We start from the raw sequence: 23,686 nt of genomic DNA, 5'->3' as shown, positions 1-23,686 counted from the left end.
GGCCTAATGGAATTGCGGGCGGGTCGTGGTTGAAATAAATAAATATTAAGTAGGTTAAAATATTGACAAGGCAAACGGCAAACTGACAAATTTGACATATATTTTTCTATAAACTCCCTGCGACTGAAATGGTTTTCCATAAACATTCCACTGTGCGATCATCCCTGCTGCGTATGCCCTCACACATTGTTGAAATATGCTGGATGCTTTATTCTTTCTATGTGGCTTTTAGTGAATGATCGGGTTATAATAAGACCACGTTGGCTATATAATCGCTGACAACAGCAGACATTTCATAGTGGTTGGACATTTTAGCGTGCCGACAGGCTTCTGTCGGGACGCGGAAAAGCAACTCAAAATCGGGACGTCTGGTCACCCGATGAACGGGCGGGTGCGGGTATCAATTGTTGAAAAAAAACATTGCTTCGGGTGGATATTGATATTAGGCAGCGGGTACGGATGAAATTACAGCTCATCCGCGCATCTCTAGTCTAGACTCCGTGCGCAGCCCCGACGATTCGCCGGGCGTGCAAAGCTGCGACCGAACCGGCTTGGCAGTGTAAAAAGGCTGTCACTATTGTTGCAAGCAGTCTCTGCGTCTCACTGAAGAACACAAACGCTAGCCCACCAGCCAATTGAACGAACTTCAGTCATTTTTCCATTAACTTTTTCACAAAAGTCTTTTCCACCGACCGCAAACCCATTCGGGTTCGCAGAGAGTGTTGAAAAATTCTCTTCGTCCAAAGGTCGACCCAAGAGAAAATATTGAGATTAATTTATGACAATTAATTACGTCCCCGGGAGGTAATTAATTGACACAGCCCAATCTGGCAACACTGCCAAAACGCCCTTTAAAAGTAGCCCAATCTGGCAGGAAGAAAAGTCCTCATTCCTGCCAGAGTGCTGAACGTCCTCATTCTCCAGCGTCAACGTAAATCAATGAGACCAACTGAAAACGAGGCTGGTATGAAACTAAAACTGTGATCCTGAATAAAGTTGAAATGATATCGAAATTCCGTTTGGATATTAATGAAGATACAAGTGTGAAGATTTGTTAAATGGTTTGAAAAAAGGTAAACGTTTGAAAATAGATTTAGTTACGTCTTAAACAGTTGAAATACCATTGACTCCCATGTTAAAAAAAGATAATATTTCAAATGTAGAATATCTTAAAAAGTATAAAATATTTTAAAAATCTGAGAAGAATAAAACTTATGAAGAACACTAGTTGAGCGCTGCATGCAGCACTCAACTAACTCAACCAACTAGAACTGTGTCTAAACATGCTAGAGTATGATAGAGTGTCCTTGTAGTTGATCTAACTCTGTAGTTGTAGTCTATTTCCCAAGTTGTATTTATCTATCTCTCTAGTTGTAGTTTATCTCTCTAGTTGTAGTTTATTTATCTCTCTAGCTTTAGTTTATCTATCACTCTAGTTGTAGTTTATCGTTCTGGAGAATCTCTCTAGTTGTAGTTTATCTATCTCTCCAGTTGTAGTTTATCTATCTCTCTAGTTGTAGTTTATCTATCTCTCCAGTTGTAGTTTATCTATCTCTCTAGTTGTAGTTTATCTATCTCTCTAGCTTTAGTTTATCTATCACTCTTGCAGTATATATATCTCTAGTTGGAGTTTTTGGAGTTTTTCTAATTCTAGTTGTAGTTTGTCTATCTCTAGTTGTAGTTTATCACTCTAGTTGTAAATTATCGAACTCTTTGTCTATCTCTCTATAGTTGTAGTTTGTCTATCTAGATGTATTTTTTTTTCTATCTCTAGTTGTAGTTTGTCTATCTCTCTAGTCATAGTTTATCTCTCTAGATTGGTTTCTCTATCCCTAGTTGTAGTTTGTCTATCTCTAGTGTTAGTTTATCTCTCTAGTTGTAGTAACTATAGATATCTAGTTGTAGTTTATCTCTCTAGTTGTAGTTTTTCTATCTCTCAATTTGTATTGTATGTTTGATTCTAGTCACAGTCTATCCAGCACTCTGGTTGTAGTTAATTCATAATTCTGCTTTATTTGGCTAGTGCTGCAAGTGTGACTTGATCAAATGAATACATGTGATTTAATTTACTATTTACATTGCATAACCCTTCGTCATACCTCCTTCAAACAGCAGGCGGCGTTTAAACAGCGAACCACGAATATCAGAGCATAGGAGAGACAGGGAGAGGAGAGAGAGAGACAGGGAGAGGAAAGACAGAGACAGAGAGAAGGAGCGAGAGACAGAGAGAGGCTGACAGTAAGCCGGGGACCGTTATTAGGGCTCGGTGGGGTTCGTTGGTCACCTCCGTTACACCGTGCTGAGCCAACCCCGTTAAACCTACATTCCTCTAGCGCGCGCACACACACACACACACACACACACACACACACACACACACACACACACACACACACACACACACACACACACACACACACACACACACACACACACACACACACACACACACACACACACACACACCCCTAACCCATCCGGCCCATTGGAGGAGACCAGCCATTGGTGTATCAGTTAACGTGCTCCGATCATTCATATTGATCAAGGATTCACACTCGCCCGTGCACGCACACTCGCCCGTGCACGCACACGCGCACATCAACAAACACACAGTGTGTCTCTAACCTGCTCGCGCCAGGCCGTCCTGGCCCGGGGCTCCGTGCGCCGCGGCGTCTCCCGGGTTCATCTTCCGGTGCTCCGGTGAGGCGGCTCTCTTCTGCTCGAGCTCCGTCGGTGGCTTCGATGCTCCTCGCGCCGCCCTATCCATCCATGCTGCTGTTCTCAACACCGTCCGCTATCGCACGCGCTCATGCATCCCTCTTTCGGTGCACCGCCTGTTCGACGCCGCGTGCTACCGGAGCCTTGGTCTCGAGCGGCGTCACTCCCCGCCTCGCCCCGTCGCTCCACCTCTTCTCCTCGCGCTATTGTTGAACCGGGGGTCGGTGACTGCGGCTCCGCGGCTCAAGACTCCGCCAGCCGCTTTACAATAGGCTCCCGTGCTGCCGGAGCGCGTGTACGCAGGCGCACGCGGTCCTACGGAGCCGTGCACGTGCACCGCTTCCAGCTCCGCTGCGCTGCACTGCGCGTGCAGCGGTACCCTTCATCTCGCTGGAATACAGTGCATAACATAGTCTATACTATAGGCCATACATCTTGACTCATAGTACTGTTATATATGCTATTATACCTAATAAACATATTGGACTCATACAGCGGTACCCTTCTTCCCGCAGGAACATAGGCCATAACATAGTGCATGATCTAGACCATAATATAGGCCATAACATAGTGCATGATGTAGTCCATAATATAGGCCATAACATAGTGCATGATGTAGACCATAATATAGGCCATAACATAGTGCATGATGTAGTCCATAATATAGGCCATAACATAGTGCATGATGTAGTCCATAATATAGTCCATAACATAGTGCATGATGTAGTCCATAATATAGTCCATAACATAGTGCATGATGTAGACCATAATATAGTCCATAACATAGTGCATGATGTAGTCCATAATATAGTCCATAACATAGTGTATAACATAGTCCGTTATTCTAAACATGTTGGACTCAAACATAGACCTCATATTATACTTCCTCATCAAATTATAAAGCATACAGTCCAGAGTCCAATGCAGAAAAGGCATGATAAATATAACAAGATAATAACAATAAGGGTTGAAATGTCAACATTTTACTATAAAATGACTAGAGAATGAACATTTAAACGACTTTTAACATCAGCACACCACACTTGAAATACATTCTACCATTATATTATATAATTATACCATTCTACATTATAACTACCATTCGAAATTATGATTCTACTATTCTACATTATAACTACTATTATACAATATAATTCTACATTATAACTACCACTCGACATTATAATTCTACTATTCTACATTATAACTACTATTATAAAAAAATATAATTCTACATTAAACTACCACTCGACATTATAATTCTACTATTCTCCATGACAGCTGAGACATCTCTTGTTCTCTACTGCCCTCTGGCGGGGGAAGACGGCCTCAGCACAACGTTTTGGCTCTAATGGTTCCAATCAGAGTTTGTTTAATTTTTAGTTGATTGCCTCTATATTAGTCCATTGTAAGATGATCATAAAGAATTCAAATTTTAAGTAGTAAATAAATGTTCTATATTTGATGCAATAAGGACCCATAACCCTAACCCTAACCCTGTGTCATCATATTTGTACAGAGCAAGATAATGTACCATTTTATTTACAGCGATCCAGAGGTTTGACTTCGCTAAAGCCGGAATTCTGGCAGGAGACGGAACGCGTATTTACTAATCCTACTATTTTCACACCAAGGCCCGCCCTACTCTGTCTGTGATTTGCTGGTTTGCATGCAACTCCTAGACGCCCCCCCCCCCCCCCCCCCCCCCCCCATTTTGGTAGATTTGATTTCCTGTATTAATTCAAATGCAGTTAGAAATATGGGACAGTTGCTTCATTTTGTTCCGATATGCTAAAGGCTGAAAGATTGAATTACTATGTAACTTACTTGCACCTTTTAAGTATAACATTGCTTGGGCTAGTCCAATTCCTCCACTGAAATGGGTGGAAACTGCTTACAACTCTCTGCTAGTTAGCGATCTATCTCCTCTCTACATGTAGGCTAGTTGTGAGGCGAATGCTGCAGAGGGAGGTAGCCTATTTGATTGATTCGCTGAAATGTCCATTCATGTGGTGATAACAAAAAAGAAAAGCAATACCATTGGCCTGGGGCGCAATTTTCTTGCGCCACTGCGTTTCCATCTAAAAGGTGATGCAAATCTTTAGAAAGTTCGCAAAAAAGTATCGAATTAGGTGCGTTTCCATCAAGTGGTTGGAGCGGGAAACTTCCCTAGTTCTGCCTGGAGGTGGCACTGTAGGCAAAAAATGTATGCCGATACGTGGCTGTAATAAATGGTAGAAGTAGAAAAGCTGTAACAAATGTAACAAAAAGCGGTTAGTCCGCCAATAGAGAAGAGTAACAACAAACAACAAACATGGAGAGAGGAATTCAGCAGCAATTGGTTTCCCTTGGGCAAGTCATAATTGTTCTTTCATTGAAGTTATCATTGGCTATTTTAACTTCCATCCGTAGACAAAGAAATAGAGAAATTACAATGTACACAGCGGTAGCAAGGGAAATACGAGGACGACGTTGAGTGCCTTACGTATGGGAGAGCACAATTCGGTGATGGCGTTAAACGTTGATTTCGGCAGGGTTGCTATGGCCGGTCATTATGCGGAAATCGGAAAGACGTCAGTCCTGTGTGTTCAAAGTTCGCTATACACAGCTGTTACGAAAAGTGTGTTTCCATCTCCCATTTTGCGAATTTGCTCTCTTTCGCATTTTTCGAAAACCACCTCAAGCGAGCGGATAAACTTTTTGGCGAATTAGAGGGTTTTTATGATTCGATACTTCAAAGTTCGCATAAAATCAGGGGGATGGAAACGCACCTAATGAATAGCTGTCTCTGCTTGATATACAGCAAAAAGTTTGCAAGCTTACTTTAGGCGGGTTTCAGATCGCCTGCATTCACGCGCACGCATGCACAAGACTTGAGCACATCCGCCAGAACTAGGGTTAGGGTTAGGGTTAGGGTCAGATACTCGTCAAGTTCCCACAACGTCAAGTCGGACACAGGTGCACTTCTCTTTGTTTGAACAAGCATAGTTTGGTAGAGGGTACGCCTCTTTGAAAGGAGTTATGTCATTTCTCACGTCGAAAATTCCAACCAATATGGGACACATTTTGATATGTTGAGGGTGTTTTATGTCTGCACTTATTCGAGAGCAAATGCCCAGAAAAACGGCGGGAGTTGTTTTCCTGATTCCTGATCTAAATGATCATCTTTTATGTAAAGAAAACTATACATTTTCATGAAGAAGTTTGATAATGTTAGGTTTTATGTGAGGCCGCTTTGTGAACTACAGCGCTTCGCTGCTCTCAACGCCAATAATATACGTCACCAGCCGCACTCGGAACTCCGAGAGTCGCAGGGAGCGTGACGGCACATACGAGACGTGTTTAGTTTAGTTTAGTTTAGTTTAGTTTAGTTTAGTTTAGTTTAGTTTAGTGTTTTCTCTACAGCCTGTAACTGAACTATTGCACAATAAACGGTCAAACTCTAACCCTAACCACAAAATTATCATTTAAATCCACAAACATCATATGTGTATTCCGGGGCATATAAAGACTGGGACCAGAAGATAATTACTTTCTCTCCATTGAAACCCATTCATATTTTTCGATCTCATAGGTCCCATGGGCTCTACCGGAAGGGGCATGACTTCGCCACTCTATAGGTGTGGCCCAGGTTTCCTGGCGAGGGGTGGAGCTACGCAGGGTTTATTGGTGAGGGGCGGAGCTACGCAGGGTTTATTGGTGAGGGGCGGAGCTACGCAGGGTTTCCTGGTTAGGGGCGGAGCTACGCAGGGTTTATAGGTGAGGGGCGGAGCTACGCAGGGTTTCCTGGTTAGGGGCGGAGCTACGCAGGGTTTATTGGTGAGGGGCGGAGCTACGCAGGGTTTATTGGTGTTGTGAGGGGCGGAGTTACGCAGGGTTTATTGGTGTTGTGAGGGGCGGAGCTAACCAGTTGATAGGTTATGTGAGGGGCGGAGCTACGCAGGGTTTATTGGTGTTGTGAGGGGCGGAGCTACGCAGGGTTTATTGGTGTTGAGGGGTGGAGCTACGCAGGGTTTATCCCAGGCACTCATTGAGTGCCAAGAGGAAGGATTCAGCAGAGAAGTTTAACGAATGTATTTCTACCATGGGCAGTCCCTAGACGGTCAATTTAAACCAGACACTTTATTTAAGCTTGCCTTCCGACAAGCTTGGGGAAAAGTAGAGTTTGTGTGTGCGATTCAGTTGTCCTATTTCTAGAGGTCGGTTTAGTTTGGTATTAATCAGATATAGTCCAGTCAACTAGACGGTTTAGTTTGGTATTAATCAGATATAGTTGAGTAAACTAGACGGTTTAGTTTGGTATTAATCAGATATAGTCCAGTAAACTAGACGGTTTAGTTTGGTATTAATCAGATATAGTCCAGTAAACTAGACGGTTTAGTTTGGTATTAATCAGATATAGTCCAGTAAACTAGACGGTTTAGTTTGGTATTGCGGTAATCAGATAGAGTGGCAGACTGCAGGGAGGAGTTTTTTATTTTTTACGTTTTTTATTCGTGGCCATTTATAAGCACTGCATTGAACATTGCCCACAATCCTGAAGACAGGACGTCTTGATTGGTGGAGCTCGCTGAAACCATGAAAACGTTTACCGCCGGCGCGAAAGTCAAGCCGTCGATGAGTGCTGCCGCTGAACGGACCGTTAACCACAGAGCCTTCATGACGGAGGACCAGTGTCCACTGGGTGGAAACCAGTACAGGTCGGACTGGACTGGAGTGAGGACCAGCGTCCACTGGGTGGAAACCAGTACAGGTCGGACTGGACTGGAGTGAGGACCAGCGTCCACTGGGTGGAAACCAGTACAGGTCGGACCGGACTGGAGTGAGGACCAGCGTCCACTGGGTGGAAACCAGTACAGGTGGGACTGGAGTGGAGTGAGGACCAGCGTCCACTGGGTGGAAACCAGTACAGGTCGGACTGGACTGGAGTGAGGACCAGCGTCCACTGGGTGGAAACCAGTACAGGTCGGACTGGACTGGAGTGAGGACCAGCGTCCACTGGGTGGAAACCGGTACAGGTGGGACTGGAGAGGGGACCAGTGTGAAGGAGAAGACTACAGGGTTTTGGTGAGCTTAGCATGCTCGCTAGTTAGCTGAGAGAGTTGTACTAATCTTGTCTGCCGCAGTGAGTAGTAAGAATAAATTAAATAAAACCTATAAGATATAGCAGTGCTATGTAGTAGTTTGGGTCGGATAAAGGCTAGGAATGCATCATGTTGAAAGAGCACGTAACTGAACTCACATGTTTTAAAAACGGTAGAACCGCACACACACACACTTTCTGAAGTCAATGCAGAAAAATAAATGGGAGAGATCTTCTTCCAGAACCAGAGCCGTTCAAAAATGGGGCGTTCCCTGTTGTCTATTCTCTGTATAAGTACTAGAACTTAATGTATAATGCACTTTTTAAACAATGCTTTATATCAGCAAACCTTGAGGACCTGGAGGTATCTGCTTCATGGAAGAATTAGAAAATGCAACATTACAACTTTAGAGAATTGCAATGATGGTGTGTAATATAAGTGTATAAATTATGGTGTGTAATATAAGTGTATAAATGATAGTTTAATAATATACATGTATAAATTCTAATTCAATATAAGTGATGGTGTGTACAGGGTGTCCGCGCATCCTCAAAAAGTCTTCAATTCTTGTTTCTAAATGTAAGCCCTTAAAAAGTCTTAAATTCGTTACAAATGTCATATGCTGGTCTTAAATACTGTAACTCAAGGTCTTAAATTTTAGGAAGGACATGTAGAGAGGCTTCTTTCTTGCTAGCTGCATATATAAACGATTATCTGCGTGCTTGCTAGCTAGTCTGCGACGATGGGTGTGCAAATTCAAGGACAGTTGGCTCGAAGACGTCCGTTTCCGATTTTGGCTCGCGTCTGTTGCCAACCCCCACCATCGCGTGTTTTAGGTCTTAAATATCAAATATCTTAACTTTGACTTGCTGAATCCTGCAGATACCCTGGGTGTGTAATTTAAGTGTACAAATGATGATGTATAATAAAGAGCATCATCACAAGCCATTCCAAGGCTCCTATTATTCCAAAATGGAGAGGATGATACATCACGATTACATTAACAGCTAAATTAACCCGGTCTACCTCTAATGCTAGCACTAAGTTAACCTAAATTAACCTGGTCTACCTCTAATCCTAGCACTAAGTTAACCTAAATTAACCTGGTCTACCTCTAATGATAGCACAAAGTTAACCTAAATTAACCTGGTCTACCTCTAATGCTAGCACTAAGTTAACCTAAATTAACCTGGTCTACCTCTAATGCTAGCACTAAATTAACCTAAATTAACCTGGTCTACCTCTAATGCTAGCACTAAGTTAACCTAAATTAACCTGGTCTACCTCTAATGCTAGCACTAAGTTAACCTAAATTAATCTGGTCTACCTCTAATGCTAGCACTAAGTTAACCTAAATTAAGCTGGTCTACCTCTAATGCTAGCACTAAGTTAACCTAAATTAACCTGGTCTACCTCTAATGCTAGCACTAAGTTAACCTAAATTAACCTGGTCTACCTCTAATGCTAGCACTAAATTAACCTAAATTAACCTTGTCTACCTCTAATGCTAGCACTAAGTTAACCTAAATTAACCTGGTCTACCTCTAATGCTAGCACTAAGTTAACCTAAATTAACCTGGTCTACCTCTAATGCTAGCACTAAATTAACCTAAATTAATCTTTTTCTTAGCTCTAATGCGAACATTCAAGGTAAAGTAACAGATTCAAATACTTTAGGATTAACCAAGGTTTTAATTGATGTGTTGAATATCTTAAATCATTTTTACTGGACAATCAAACTTCCAATCAGAATCCAACCCGACTGCCAGCTCTACTTGAGAGGCGGGACTTAGGGTGGAAGTGAGGTCATCAGGGTTATCCAGCCAGCGGTTCCACCAGGGCAGGCTGCTTGCCTGCAGCAATGCATCATGGGAATGCTGGGCCCAGGCCGCCACCGGCCCGGAGCGACTGTGGAAGACCTGCACCTCTGTAGCCGTGGCAACCCCCAGGGAGGGGGCGTCTGCAGAAGAGGAAGGTCTGGTTAGGGTGGGTTAGGCCTGGTTAGGGTGGGTTAGGTCTGGTTAGGGTGGGTTAGGCCTGGTTAGGGTGGGTTAGGCCTGGTTAAGCTGGTTAGGGTGGGTTAGGCCTGGTTAGGGTGGGTTAGGCCTGGTTAGACCTAGTTAGGGTGGGTTAGGCCTGGTTAGGGTGGGTTAGGCCTAGTTAGGGTGGGTTAGGCCTGGTTAGGGTGGGTTAGGCCTGGTTAGGGTGGGTTAGGTCTGGTTAGTGTGGGTTAGGCCTGGTTAGGGTGGGTTAGGCCTGGTTAGGGTGGGTTAGGCCTGGTTAGGGTGGGTTAGGCCTGGTTAGGGTGGGTTAGGCCTGGTTAGTGTGGGTTAGGTCTGGTTAGTGTGGGTTAGGCCTGGTTAGGGTGGGTTAGGCCTGGTTAGGGTGGGTTAGGCCTGGTTATAGTGGTTTAGGTCTTGTTAGGGTTAGTTAGGCCTGGTTAGGGTTAGTTAGGCCTGGTTAGGGTCAGTTAGGCCTGGTTAGGCCTGGTTAGGGTCAGTTAGGCCTGGGTAGGGTGGGTTAGGCCTGGTTAGGGTCAGTTAGGCCTGGTTAGGGTCAGTTAGGCCTGGTTAGGGTCAGTTAGGCCTGGTTAGGGTCAGTTAGGGTTAGTTAGGTCTGGTTTGGGTCAGTTAGGCCTGGTTAGGGTCAGTTAGGCCTGGTTAGGGTCAGTTAGGCCTGGTTAGGGTTAGTTAGGCCTGGTTAGGGTTTAGTTAGGCCTGGTTAGGGTCAGTTAGGCCTGGTTAGGGTGGGTTAGGCCTGGTTAGGGTGGGTTAGGCCTGGTTACCTGCCAGCAGGTCCAGCTGTGTGTTGGTGTGTGCCAGCAGGGCGTCTCTGTGCTGCTGTCGGCGGGCGTAGAGCTCCAGGTCAGTGGAGAGGAGGAGGCTCTGGGTCTGGAGGAACAGCTGACTGCAGGCCTGCTGGGAGACAGCGTACGACTACACACACACACACACACACACACACACACACACACACACACACACACACACACACACACACACACACACACACACACACACACACACACACACACACACACACACACACACACACACACACGTTACTGACACAGCGCACGACTACACACACACACACACGTTAATGACACAACAAATGACTACACACACACGTTAGATTCATGGTCTTCATTACAGTATTCATAACATGTATGTAATGTTTACATGTTAACATGTTTCACAAAGTCAGTGTATTCATAACATGGTGTGTGTATTATATAACATGTGTCCTGAAGGGAATGTATTTATAACATGTTAGAAGGTAATGAATTGTTTACATGTTATATGCATGTCCCCATGAGATGTTGGATACATGTGGATGAATAAAAGCTATATGAATAAACATGAAGTACATACCGGATTATGACGCACATAATGCTCCACCTCTTTATTTAGCTCCGCCCTTCGTCTGTCCGTCAGACCAATCAATTTAAAGCACGTGGGAGGGGCCTTCAAACCTCTGCGTTTCCTCAGGAAGTTAAGAACCTGCAGAGGACAAGCAAACACGCTTACACACATATATATACATACACACCAACGAGTATATATGTATGTTATATGTTATGTTTTAAGTATTTATATTCATACACGATCATATACATTTGTATATACACTAGAGATGCACCGTTGGCAGTCCGCTAAACCGCGGGCCAGGCGGATGACGTGACAAAGAATAATATTTTAATTAAATTCGGGCGGGTGGCGGTTTAACCAATCAAATTAAAAATATACATTGTTCAATACACACAAACACTCCCGAAAGACAAAAAGTTCAAATTAAGTGCCGATCCATCCCATGACGCGCCTCGTTGCAGCGCCACTCAGTAAACGTCTCATAGATGAGACTGCGCCTGGGTTATTCTGCTTCGATATTAGTTATATTTAACAGCCCGTCATTATAGCCTACCACTCGTGGAATAAGGAATTTAAAAGAGATCACGGAGTGATTTGACTCAGAAGTGACGTTCTGCAATGGCAGCGTGAGATGTTCTGAACAAATTCAACTTCTAGTTCAATAACATCCTCAGCCAAGAAAGAAGGTAAGAAAAATTGTTGAAAAACTTTTTGCAACGCAAGCAGACAAGTTTTGGGGTTGTTATGTACCATAAAAAATGTGAACATGCATGTTTGAATGTTGTGCGGTGGAATTTTAGAGTGAATAGGCTCAAGTCTGCGTTTCTTTGATATCAAGGCTTTCTTTTTTTTTGCAAAAAATAATTGTGATGCGGTGGCGGATAAAATAATAGCCCATCCACACATCTCTAAAATACACATATGTTTGTCTACATTCCAATTTAATACCTTTTTAATATCCTTTATACAAAATAATATGACATAATACCTTTATTAATATCCTTTATATCGATGAAGTAGCGATGAAGACAATATCCCGAGTTTGAGATCTCAACAATGGGATATTGGATGTTTCCCGCTATCTCGGGATATAAAATGTGTATTTTATATCCCAAGATAGCGAACCAATCAAATTGCGCCATCTTAGGAGGTTCACGTGTAGCATAAACTAAAGTATAATAATAATAATACCTTCATTAATATTATCATTTATATAGTATCATTATATATAATAATAATGCCTTTATGAATACTATCCTTTATATAGTATAATATTTGTACTTAATAATAATACCTTTATTAATGTAACCCTTTACATACTAAAATATTAATATCCTTTATACAGTATAAACTAACAGAATAATAATTATTATTAACACAAACCTTTATAGTGTGTGTGTGTGTGTGTGTGTGTGTGTGTGTGTGTGTGTGTGTGTGTGTACCGCTCTCTGCAGGGTGCTCGCTGCGCGGTGCTGTGTGTGTGCGTGACGGAGTGTGTGGAAGCTCCTCTCCTCCCGGTGCCCTCGCCACCATCTCTGGATTGCCACGGCAGCAGAACCCTCCAGCTGGTGCTGGTACCTCTGGACCAGCGCTAGAACAATGACATCATCAGTCAGTCACTGGTACCATAATGACATCATCAGTCAGTCACTGGTACCATAATGACATCATCAGTCAGTAACTGGTACCTCCAGACCAGCACTAGAATAATGACATCATCAGTCAGTAACTGGTACCTAGAACAATGACATCATCAGTCAGTCACTGGTACCCCCGGACCAGCGCTAGAATAATGACATCAGTATGGTTGTTATCAATCAGTAACTGATCTATTGAGGTTATGTATGTTTTCTACTAGCTAGTCAGGGTTGGGTATGAGAAGATGTACTTTACCAGCTGGTAGAAGGTGAAGCAGCTGTTTCTGCTTCTGGTGGAAACGCCTTCTGGCTCGTTGTCTCCTCAAATATACCTGGAACCCACACAAACACACACCACACAAACAAAAACACACACCACACAAACACAAACACACACCACACAAACACACACCAACACAAACACACCCCACACAAACACACACCCACGCAAACAGAGAGACCTGATTTATCCTGGTATCTTACATTGAGCCACACCCACCTGGTATCTGAGCTACACATTAAGCCACTCCCACCTGGTATCTGAGCTACACATTAAGCCACTCCCACCTGGTATCTGAGCTACACATTAAGGCACACCCACCTGGTATCTGCGCTACACATTAAGCCACACCCACCTGGTATCTGAGCTACACATTAAGCCACTCCCACCTGGTATCTGAGCTACACATTAAGCCACTCCCACCTGGTATCTGAGCTACACATTAAGCCACTCCCACCTGGTATCTGCGCTACACATTAAGCTAATCCCACCTGGTATCTGAGCTACACATTAAGCCACTCCTACCTGGTATTTGAGCTCTGCTTCCCAACGATTCGTCTGTTCCAGAAGTTTTCGCTGATTGACCTTCGCCCTGAACCAGACAGGTAGACAGATGGAGAGACAGACATGTAGATATGTTAAGAGACAGACAGGATGAGAGACAGACAGGTGTGCATGTTGAGGGACAGACGGACGGACGGACAGACAGACAGACAGACGGACGGACGGACCTGTATTTCCTCTGCAGGAGGCCAACCGCTCTGGGCAGGTTCTTGATTCTATTTCTGGTCACATGACCTCTCCACGCGGCCTGGATCACACAGGCGGCCCGCACGCGCTCACAACCTGCCTGAACAGAGTGAGCACACTACGTTAGCACGCGCTCACAACCCGCCTGCACACGGTGAGCATGCTACATTAGCATGTTAGCACGCGCTCACAACCCGCCTGCACAGAGTGAGCACACTACGTTAGCACGTGCTCACAACCCGCCTGCACACGGTGAGCATGCTACATTAGCATGTTAGCACGCGCTCACAGCACGCCTGCACAGTGAGCACGCTACGTTAGCTTGTTAGCGCACGCTCACAACACGCCTGCACACAGTGAGCACGCTACGTTAGCATACGCTCACAACACGTCTGCACAGAGAGCACGCTACGTTAGCATGTTAGCACACGCGCTCAACACGCCATCACACAGGGAGCACGCTACGTTAGCATGTTAGCATGCGCTCTCATCATGCCTGCATACAGTGAGCAAGCTACGTCAGCATGTTAGCACGCGCACACAACAAGCCTGCACACAGTTAGCACGCTACGTTAGCACACGCTCAGAACACAGGGAGCACGCTACGTTAGCATGTGCCCACAACACGCCTGCACACAGTAAGCAAGCTACGTTAGCATGCTCACTGTGTGCACGCGCTCACACACAGTTAGCATGTTAGCTATCAACACGCCTACACACACAGTGAGCACACTACGTTAGCATGTTAGCTATCAATGCCACAACAACCAATTAGCATGTTATTATTAATAAAACAACTGTACAGACCTGGGTGTTCTCTGCTGTGGGCCAATCAGAATGAAGGATTGCAATGAGCTGATCGACCTCTTGCTTGAAGCCCCGCCTCCTCCAGTCTTTGTTGAGAAGGCGGTCCAAACCTGTCAATCAGGTGGAGTTATTTGGTAACAATGTTTGACATCACTATGACGTCCCTCTGTTTCTGTTTCCTTCGTTCTGACGTCATGACGTCATAGGTGGAGAACGTGACATCACCCTCTTCTTACCTGGGAAGGTGCGGAGGAGGGCGTGGCGTGGCCTGTCCAGCTGATTGGCTATTAGGACAAGCAAGCCAATGCAAGCTCCGCCCACTGCGTTGTCAGAGCTGACAGCCAACTGGCCGACAGCGTCGTTCATCAACAGGAGCACGGAGTCGTCACTCAACCCCGACAGGAAGTCACTGCTCAGGTAAGGCCAAAGACAGGAAGTCACTGCTCAGGTAAGGCCAAAGACAGGAAGTCACTGCTCAGGTAAGGCCAAAGACAGCAAGTCACTGCTCAGGTAAGGCCAAAGACAGGAAGTCACTGCTCAGGTAAGGCCAAAGACAGGAAGTCACTGCTCAGGTAAGGCCAAAGACAGGAAGTCACTGCTCAGGTAAGGCCAAAGACAGGAGTTCACTTAACTTAAGGTAAGGTAAGATTACGTCAAGATAAATTAAGTTGTGGCAAGGGTTAGAGGGAGATAAGAGTAAAGGTAAGATAAGTTAAGAGGAAAGGAAAGATAAGTTAAGTTATGGCAAGAGTAAGGGTCAGACAGGTTAAGTTAAAGTAAGGGTCAGACAGGTTAAGTTAAAGTAAGGGTCAGACAGACAGGTTACCTGCTGGTTCTGCAGATTTGACTCCACAGTGAGACGCAGACCAGAGAGATGATGACATCGTCGCACACCTGCATCCTCTCATAATACAGAGAGCTCAGAACTAGAGGGAGGAACATGGTTACTATGGTAACAGGCGGTGTCTGGTACCCGTGGTGAAACATGGGAACTATGGTAACTGCCCGTATCTATTATCTCTGGTGCACCATGGTAGCTATGGCAACAGGCTGTGTCTGGGATCTCTGGTGCACCGTGGTAACTATGGTAACGATGGTAGCTCATGGTCTACCTTGAGGGGTGAGACCGCTGTGGGCTCCGAGGAGCCACCCCACCGAATCCATGACCGTCCTATAGAGAGAGAGACACTCTGTTCTCTGCCGCACAGACGGACAGACAGACAGACAGTTAGGCAGACAGACAGACCGACAGGTACTCAGAGAGACAGGTAGTCAGGCCAGCAGGGAGACAGACGCACAGAGAGAGGTACCTCTGCTACTTGAGTCATCAGCCTGCAAGCCAATGAAAGCAGTCCCTCCATGACCGACGGCAGAAGCCTGTAGAAGGCCTTCTGGTCTTTGTCAGGCTCCGCCCCCACACAGCAGGAACTAGAAGAATGAAATACATCGGGCTCAGCTTTAGACCAGAACAAGACACCTGGTTCACCTGTCAGCTGGTACACCTGGTTCACCTGGTACACCTGTCACCTGGTGCACCTGTCGGCTGGTTCACCTGTCGGCTGGTTCAGCTGGTTCACCTGTCAGCTGGTACACCTGGTTCACCAGTACACCTGTCAGCTGGTACACCTGTCAGCTGGTACACCTGTCAGCTGGTTGACCTGGTACACTCGTCAGCTAGTACACCTGTCGGCTGGTTCACCTGGTGCACCTGTCAGCTGGTCCACCTGTCACCTGGTCCACCTGGTTCACCCGTCACCTGGTCCACCTGGTTCACCTGTCAGCTGGTTCAGCTGTCACCTGGTTCAGCTGTCAGCTGCTTCACCTGGTTGACCTTTGACCTCTGTCAGGATGAGCCTATAGCAGCCTCACCTGAGGATCTGGCCCAGGTGCACAGCGTTCCTCCAGGTCTCCATGGTGAGCCTCCCCGGCCGCAGTACATCAGTCTCCATGGTAACATGCTCCAGGCTCATGGCTGCTAAGCAGAAGTCCAGGATGTGGGCGTCGACAAGACGCCTCTTCAGACCGGCCAGGTCCTGGGTTGGACCGACCGACCCCCTGGTCAGGGCCTCTGCAACGTCAACCAATCAGATCACTGCCTCTACAACATCAGCCAATCAGATCACTGCCTCTACAACATCAGCCAATCAGATCACTACCTCTACATCTACAACATCAACCAATCAGATCACTACATCTACAACATCAACCAATCAGATCACTACATCTACAACATCAACCAATCGGATCACTGCCTCTGCAACATCAACCAATCAGACCAATGCCTCTACAACATCAACCAATCAGACCACTGCCTCTACAACAACAACCAATCAGATCACTGCCTCTACAACATCAACCAATCAGATCACTGCCTCTGCAACATCAACCAATCAGATCACTGCCTCTACAACATCAGCCAATCAGATCACTGCCTCTACAACATCAACCAATCAGATCACTGCCTCTACAACATCAACCAATCAGATCACTGCCTTTACAACATCGACCAACGAGATCTCTGCCTCTACAATGCCAACCAATCAGATCACTGCATCTAAACAACAACCAATCAGAACACTGTGTCTACCCATCAACAAATCAGATCACTGCATCTACAAAACCACCAATCAGATCACTGCGTCTACACAACAACCAATTACATCGCTGTATCTACACCTCAACCAATCAGATCACTGTGTCGACGCAACAACCAATCAGATCACTGCCTCTACAACATCAACCAATCAGATTATTGCGTCTACACTAGGGTTGCCGCGGTGTGGACATTTTCACACCGAGTAATACGCTCGTGTCAACACCGGTATTACCGGTATAAACGGTATTAACTTTTAAACTATAGGTCAACCGCCATCTTCTCCGTCAACTCTCCTCTCACACTCGGTGACAGCGGCTGGCAGCGCGCCAATTCTCGGCGTCTTATAACATGCTATATAATAGGATAATATAATTTATATATCATAATATCACGGCCAAAAGCTCTGTGTGCCTCCGGATGGCCGTAGCGCGGGGAGCTCACGTAGGGATTGGGCTCCGCGGGGTTTGTTTACCGGCGTTGCTATGGTTACCGGTCTTGTAAGGAAGCACGTCAATTCTCGGCGCGACAATTCTCCCGCACAGAGCAGAACTGTGGCCTATTCTACACATTTTAATTTTGTTAATTAAAATTATATTATTCATTTTTACTGAATTTCTTTTTTATTACTAAAAAAAAAAGGAAAAAAAATCGGTGTTGCCGGTGTGCAACACCGAGTAAACGGTGTTGGCCTCAACACCGGTAACACCGGTAATACCGTATACCCCGGCAACCCTAGTCTACACAACAACCAATCAGATCTATGTGTCTAAACAACAACCAATCCGATCAATGTTTCTTCACAACAACCACTTAGATCGCTGCATGTACACAACAACCAATCAGATCACTGTGTCTACACAACAACAAATACAGCACAGGGCCCCGTTTCCCGAAAGCGTCGTTAGCCTAAGTGGATCGTGAAGTGCGTCGAAAGGGCATCGTAGAGTTTTCACCGCGTTTCCCGAAAGCATCGTTGGTCACGAACGTCTTGAAAACGCTCGTAGCTAACGAGTACTCCAGGGGTGCTCGTAGGTACTCGTAGGACGCTAAGAGCATCGTCAGCTATAGCCTCAGTGGCGTCACCATCGGACATTCCGTATATTGGATGCGTTTTATTAAAACGCATTGCGCCTTTATGTTCTTAGTTTGGTAATTAATAAAGATTATTAATTAATTTATTAATAAAGATGTTAAAATAGCCAAAATAAAACGGGACAGTCCAGAAAATGTTTGCGCAGGCAGGGCACTCAAAATGTGTGAGAGAAAGTGGGGGGATTTGTGCAGACTTACATAGGCTACTCATAAAACGTAGCATAAAATAATGTAAAAAAAAAAAAAAATTAAACAAATTAAAAAAAATAACGAAATTAAAGAAATTAAAAGAAATAAAAAAAAATATAAAAAACAAGCAAAGAAGCAGGCAAAAGGCTGGGATATTGTGGGGATTGGTCAAGTTGACGGGAATGTTTAGTGACATGAGGGAGGGTGGAGGGGGTTAAAAAAAAGTCTCAATCACTATTCGACGCGCATGCAAACCAGCCGCGTAGTTATGAGGGAGGCCGTCCTCACACCGATCTTCCTCATCGTCATCGTCCTCAACGTCCTCCGGTTCAAGCAATGCCACCCCAGCCTTAGCTGCAATGTTGTGCAACATAGCCGTCACACATATCACGGCGCATGACTTGGCCGGCGAAAACTGACTTGTGAAGGCATCTAAAGCGCAACTTCCACCTCCCGATCGTGCGCTCAACGATGCACCGGGCCAGACGGTGGGCTTCGTTGTATTCCTCATCATGGACGTCTCCCGGGTTATTCACAGGTGTGAAGAGGAATTATTTCAGGGGGGGAAATGCCGTGAAACGCACAGTGCATTCAGGATTAGGACTGATATATGTCGGTTTAAGCCTAATCAATTGTGTTTTAATGTCTTTAGCATTCATATAATTGCAGTCTATTTTTTTTGTAGGCTACTCTGCTGTTGTCCTTGATGGGGATATATTTTAACCCTTTTTAACACAATTTTCCTGCGACATTCCTGCGTCTCCCCCTCCTACGGAGCCCATTTCAGCACCGTGTCAGTAGACAGTTACAATCCTACGACGTCGTGAGTGCAGCGGATGCGCGTTCACGTTAAGAGGAGTTTCGGGAAACGCTCCAAAGAAATTGACGATGGATCGCAAGATCCATCGGGAGAATGATCGTACGAGCGAAGATCCATCGTTATCGGGAAACGGGGCCCTGATATACATAAACCAGGCAGCCCAGAGATACATAAACCAGGCAGCCCAGAGATACATAAACCAGGCAGCCCAGAGATACATAACCAGTCAGCCCAGAGATACATAAACCAGGCAGCCCAGAGATACGTAAACCAGGCAGCCCAGAGATACATAAACCAGGCAGCCCAGAGATACATGAACCAGTCAGCCCAGAGATACATAAACCAGTCAGCCCAGCGATACATAAACCAGTCAGCCCAGAGATACATAAACCAGGCAGCCCAGAGATACATAAACCAGGCAGCCCAGAGATACATAACCAGTCAGCCCAGAGAAACATAAACCAGGCAGCCCAGAGATACGTAAACTAGGCAGCCCAGAGATACATAAACCAGGCAGCCCAGAGATACATGAACCAGTCAGCCCAGAGATACATAAACCAGTCAGCCCAGCGATACATAAACCAGTCAGCCCAGAGATACATAAACCAGGCAGCCCAGCGATACATAAACCAGTCAGCCCAGAGATACATAAACCAGGCAGCCCACAGATACATAAACCAGGCAGCCCACAGATACATGAACCAGTCAGCCCAGAGATACATAAACCAGGCAGCCCAGAGATACATAAACCAGGCAGCCCACAGATACATGAACCAGTCAGCCCAGAGATACATAAACCAGTCAGCCCAGAGATACATAAACCAGTCAGCCCAGAGATACATGAACCAGTCAGCCCACAGATACATGAACCAGTCAGCCCAGAGATACATAAACCAGTCAGCCCAGAGATACATAAACCAGTCAGCCCAGAGATACATGAACCAGGCAGCCCACAGATACATAAACCAGTCAGCCCAGAGATACATGAACCAGGCAGCCCACAGATACATAAACCAGTCAGCCCAGAGATACATAAACCAGTCAGCCCAGTCAATCCATAATACTCCCCCCCCTGGGGTTGGTTAAATACTACACAACAATACTAGTGGTGATAACCATCAACATAAACAATACTAGTGGTGATACCCCATCAACACAACAATACTAGTGGTGATAAACTATCAACACAACAATACTAGTGGTGAAACCCATCAACACAACAATACTAGTGGTGATGATGATAAACCATCAACACAACAATTCTAGTGGTGATTATCAATCAACACAACAATACTAGTGGTGATAGACTATCAACAAAACAATATTAGTGGTGATAAATAACCGATCAACACAACAATATTAGTGGTGATAAATAACCCATCAACACAACAATATTAGTGGTGATAAATAACCCATCAACACAACAATATTAGTGGTGATAACCCATAAACACAACAATATTAGTGGTGATAACCCTTAAACACAACAATATTAGTGGTGATAACCCATCAACACAAAAGGTTTCACATGCGTAGAGACGCATCAAGATATGAATAAAATATTAGAAATTAACCTTTTAGTGTGGAGAACGAAATACTTAATACCTCTATTGTGGAAAACAAATACTTAATACCTTGTAGTTGGGAGAACTAAATATGGAATATGTAATGTGCAATATGTAATGTAGAACGTTGAATGGTAATATGTAGGGATGGGCATAATTAATCGATGCTCGATAATTGATCGTTAAGAAATGCGTCGATCAATTTATATTGTTATCGATCAAAAGGATGTTGTGCTGCATACTGTGAGTCTTGGAGCATTTAATTGAATATCCCCGCAACTTCGGTCCCGTCAGAGCGGGTGTTTTCTGCTGCTGGACTGACAGTTACAAGGCAGCGTTCGCGTCTGACCCCCGAGCATGTTAACATGCTTATATTCCTAAACAAAAATAATATGTAGGCTGGAGTTATGCTATGGACAGTAGGGACAGTCACCACCGTATGTGAGTCGCTCTTTTTTTTCTTAATGTGTTGTCTCTCGCTCCGCTTTTCTTTCGGCTTGGTGCCTCTTGGAGTCGTTACATTTTGCCAAAACGGTGATATTCTAGCAACAAGTTCAGCCTTATATATGTTCAATAAGGTATTGTTTTTAGATAGACTAGTTCATGCAATTGTTTGTAAATGGGTGGCTCATCTTTTTGTTGCGAGCCTTTTCCGCGCGCCGGCTGCAGCCTAGGCATTATATGTCGGCCTTTTTCCCCCCTTTTTTTCAAAACAGTTATACAGTTTAATGCCCACTTTTAGCCTACTGCCTTTGTTTGATTATTGTTGTCCGATAAGTTGGCTACTTATTGTAATTGGAATAGGCTACAGATTTAGTCTTGTTGAATCGTTTCTAAACCTTTAAGAGCGCCTGTAGGCGCATTGTTCGGACTTTACGAGCGCCGCATAGGTCTATAACCTATAGGCTAATGCCTGTATTTATTATTTTAAAACTGTTAAACAGTTGTAGGTCTTCAAGTTAACTGTATTGTATTAATGTTGGCCCATACATTATTGTTGGAATAAAGATTTCATTGATAAAAAACATGCTGCATTTTGTATTTTCTACCAACGGGAATTTCAATAGAAAAAAGTTAATGATTAATCGATAATTGATCGATAACTCTAGCGATGCTCGATCAAGGACATTTCTTCAAATGCCCATCCCTAGTAATATGTAACGTGTAACATATAACATGTTACGTGTAATGTGTAACGTTTAATGGTAATATGTCATTTGTAAAGTCTAATTACCTCGCAGTGTGTGGAGGACTAAAGTCGTCTTCTCTTCAGGAGCTAACGTCGCGTCGTCAACCAGATTCTTCAGCTCCACAACAACTTTATCTTCCATGTTTTTAATCTCAGTCAGGTTGGTCAAATGTATATTTATATATATATAGACATCATATGTAAATGGATTAATATATTATTATCCAACATGCGACGATGTCTTTCGTCATCGTAATAAGACGTTTAATCTCTTTCGTCATCGCAATGCGACGCAAATTATTGAATATTTATGCAGTTTGGATAATAGACCACAAGATGGCAGCATTACACTAAATACTCATTAATGATTTGAATGATAAAGAAATACTTTGCTATTTTAGCAGAAAGTCGACTGGAAATTATTCGGATTTATACTAAAAACCAGACACGATCATACTTATAATATATTCATCTTTGAATCTCTAGATTATCACTGATGGGTTTTGATACTTCGCCCACTGCCTTGTTCACCTGATATTTCAGCTATTTCCGCACACCCCAACGAATACCGTTCCTCCGGAAGTCCCGCCCTCTTTGCCTGTAGAGCTCGTAAGTACGCCCCCTCCGGTAGACCCCGGAGTCAATGTGATCGAAAAATATGAATGGGTTTCAATGGAGAGAAAGTAATTATCTCCTGGTCCCAGTCTTTATATGCCCCGGATTACACGTATGTTGTTTGTGGATTTAAATGATAATTTTTCATTCCAAGAGTCTGACCATTTATTGTGCAATTGTTCAGTTAAAGGCTGTAGATAAAAAACAATGAGATAGACTACACGTCTCGTATGTGACGTCACGCTCTGGACAAGACCGACAATCTCCCCATCGGCATAACTAAAACTATCAACATGCCCCGAATTATAATGGTTTTCACCTCTTTCAATGCTGTTATCCTCCCCTTGGACAAAAAGCGTTGAAGTGCAGCGACGCGGGGAGTCAGTCCGAGGGGGAGGTGCTGAGAGAGAGTCTATATAATGACGTCATAATAAATGCTGCGCAACATCCATTGTTTACAGAGACGAGATGACGGGTGACGTGACATTCAGGGCTCCGCTCTGATAAACACTCTTCTGGTGTGTAAAAATACTAACTGTCAACTAGCCACTGTTCACGAACGTTAGCAAGTAAACAATGTGGAAATTAGAGTCAACTCGGCTGATACTGTGCTGAATTTCACAAACTAACAACATGCCGACAAGCGGTTGCGGTCCGGGATTATACACAGCGTTATAACAAGGATTCAGGAGGTTATTTCTAAAGGTTTACAAAGGAAAGTGACGATAAAAGAAAGCCTTCATTTTCATCCAGAGTTACGAGTTGTCTGATATGAGGAAAGTGACGGTTTCTCCGTCAAGTGAACCGTCCGTCATTGCTCTTTTTTTGCCAACCAGTTTACGCGCGGGATTCCGGAATCAAAACGATAACATTCAACGTGTCTATTAATATGGCAGCAACATTTTACACCAGTTTTAGAATGTTCACTACAACAGATGTTGAACACCAACATGCTTATGTAAAATCAGCATAGT

At 44.4% G+C, this 23,686-nt stretch overlaps 1 protein-coding gene across 3 annotated transcripts; it reads right to left on the bottom strand.

The window, feature by feature from the left end:
- Positions 1 to 9,474: 9,474 nt before the first annotated feature.
- On the bottom strand, positions 9,475 to 22,446 carry iqcb1 (IQ motif containing B1). 3 transcript variants are annotated; one of them, XM_030354290.1, is made up of 15 exons: positions 22,143 to 22,350; positions 16,290 to 16,715; positions 16,159 to 16,257; positions 15,958 to 16,075; positions 15,760 to 15,844; positions 15,474 to 15,573; positions 14,884 to 15,056; positions 14,648 to 14,757; positions 13,822 to 13,940; positions 13,616 to 13,682; positions 13,067 to 13,142; positions 12,616 to 12,764; positions 11,177 to 11,305; positions 10,588 to 10,738; positions 9,475 to 9,762 (listed from the first exon to the last, which is right to left on the bottom strand). In XM_030354290.1, the coding sequence occupies exons 4-15, from the start codon at positions 16,006 to 16,008 to the stop codon at positions 9,515 to 9,517; spliced, it is 1,458 nt and encodes a 485-aa protein (XP_030210150.1). In that variant the 5' UTR covers positions 16,009 to 16,075; positions 16,159 to 16,257; positions 16,290 to 16,715; positions 22,143 to 22,350; the 3' UTR covers positions 9,475 to 9,514. The 3 variants fall into 3 exon arrangements, with proteins under 3 accessions (XP_030210150.1, XP_030210149.1, XP_030210151.1); XM_030354289.1 differs by lacking the exon at positions 16,159 to 16,257 and having other exon boundaries at positions 16,517 to 16,715; positions 22,143 to 22,446; XM_030354291.1 differs by lacking the exons at positions 16,159 to 16,257; positions 16,290 to 16,715 and having other exon boundaries at positions 22,143 to 22,232.
- Between the last annotated feature and the right edge of the window lie 1,240 nt (positions 22,447 to 23,686).

Source organism: Gadus morhua, chromosome 4 (assembly GCF_902167405.1).
Source record: "Gadus morhua chromosome 4, gadMor3.0, whole genome shotgun sequence".
Lineage (NCBI taxonomy): Eukaryota > Metazoa > Chordata > Actinopteri > Gadiformes > Gadidae > Gadus > Gadus morhua.
This window is presented reverse-complemented; position numbering and strand designations above follow the sequence as displayed.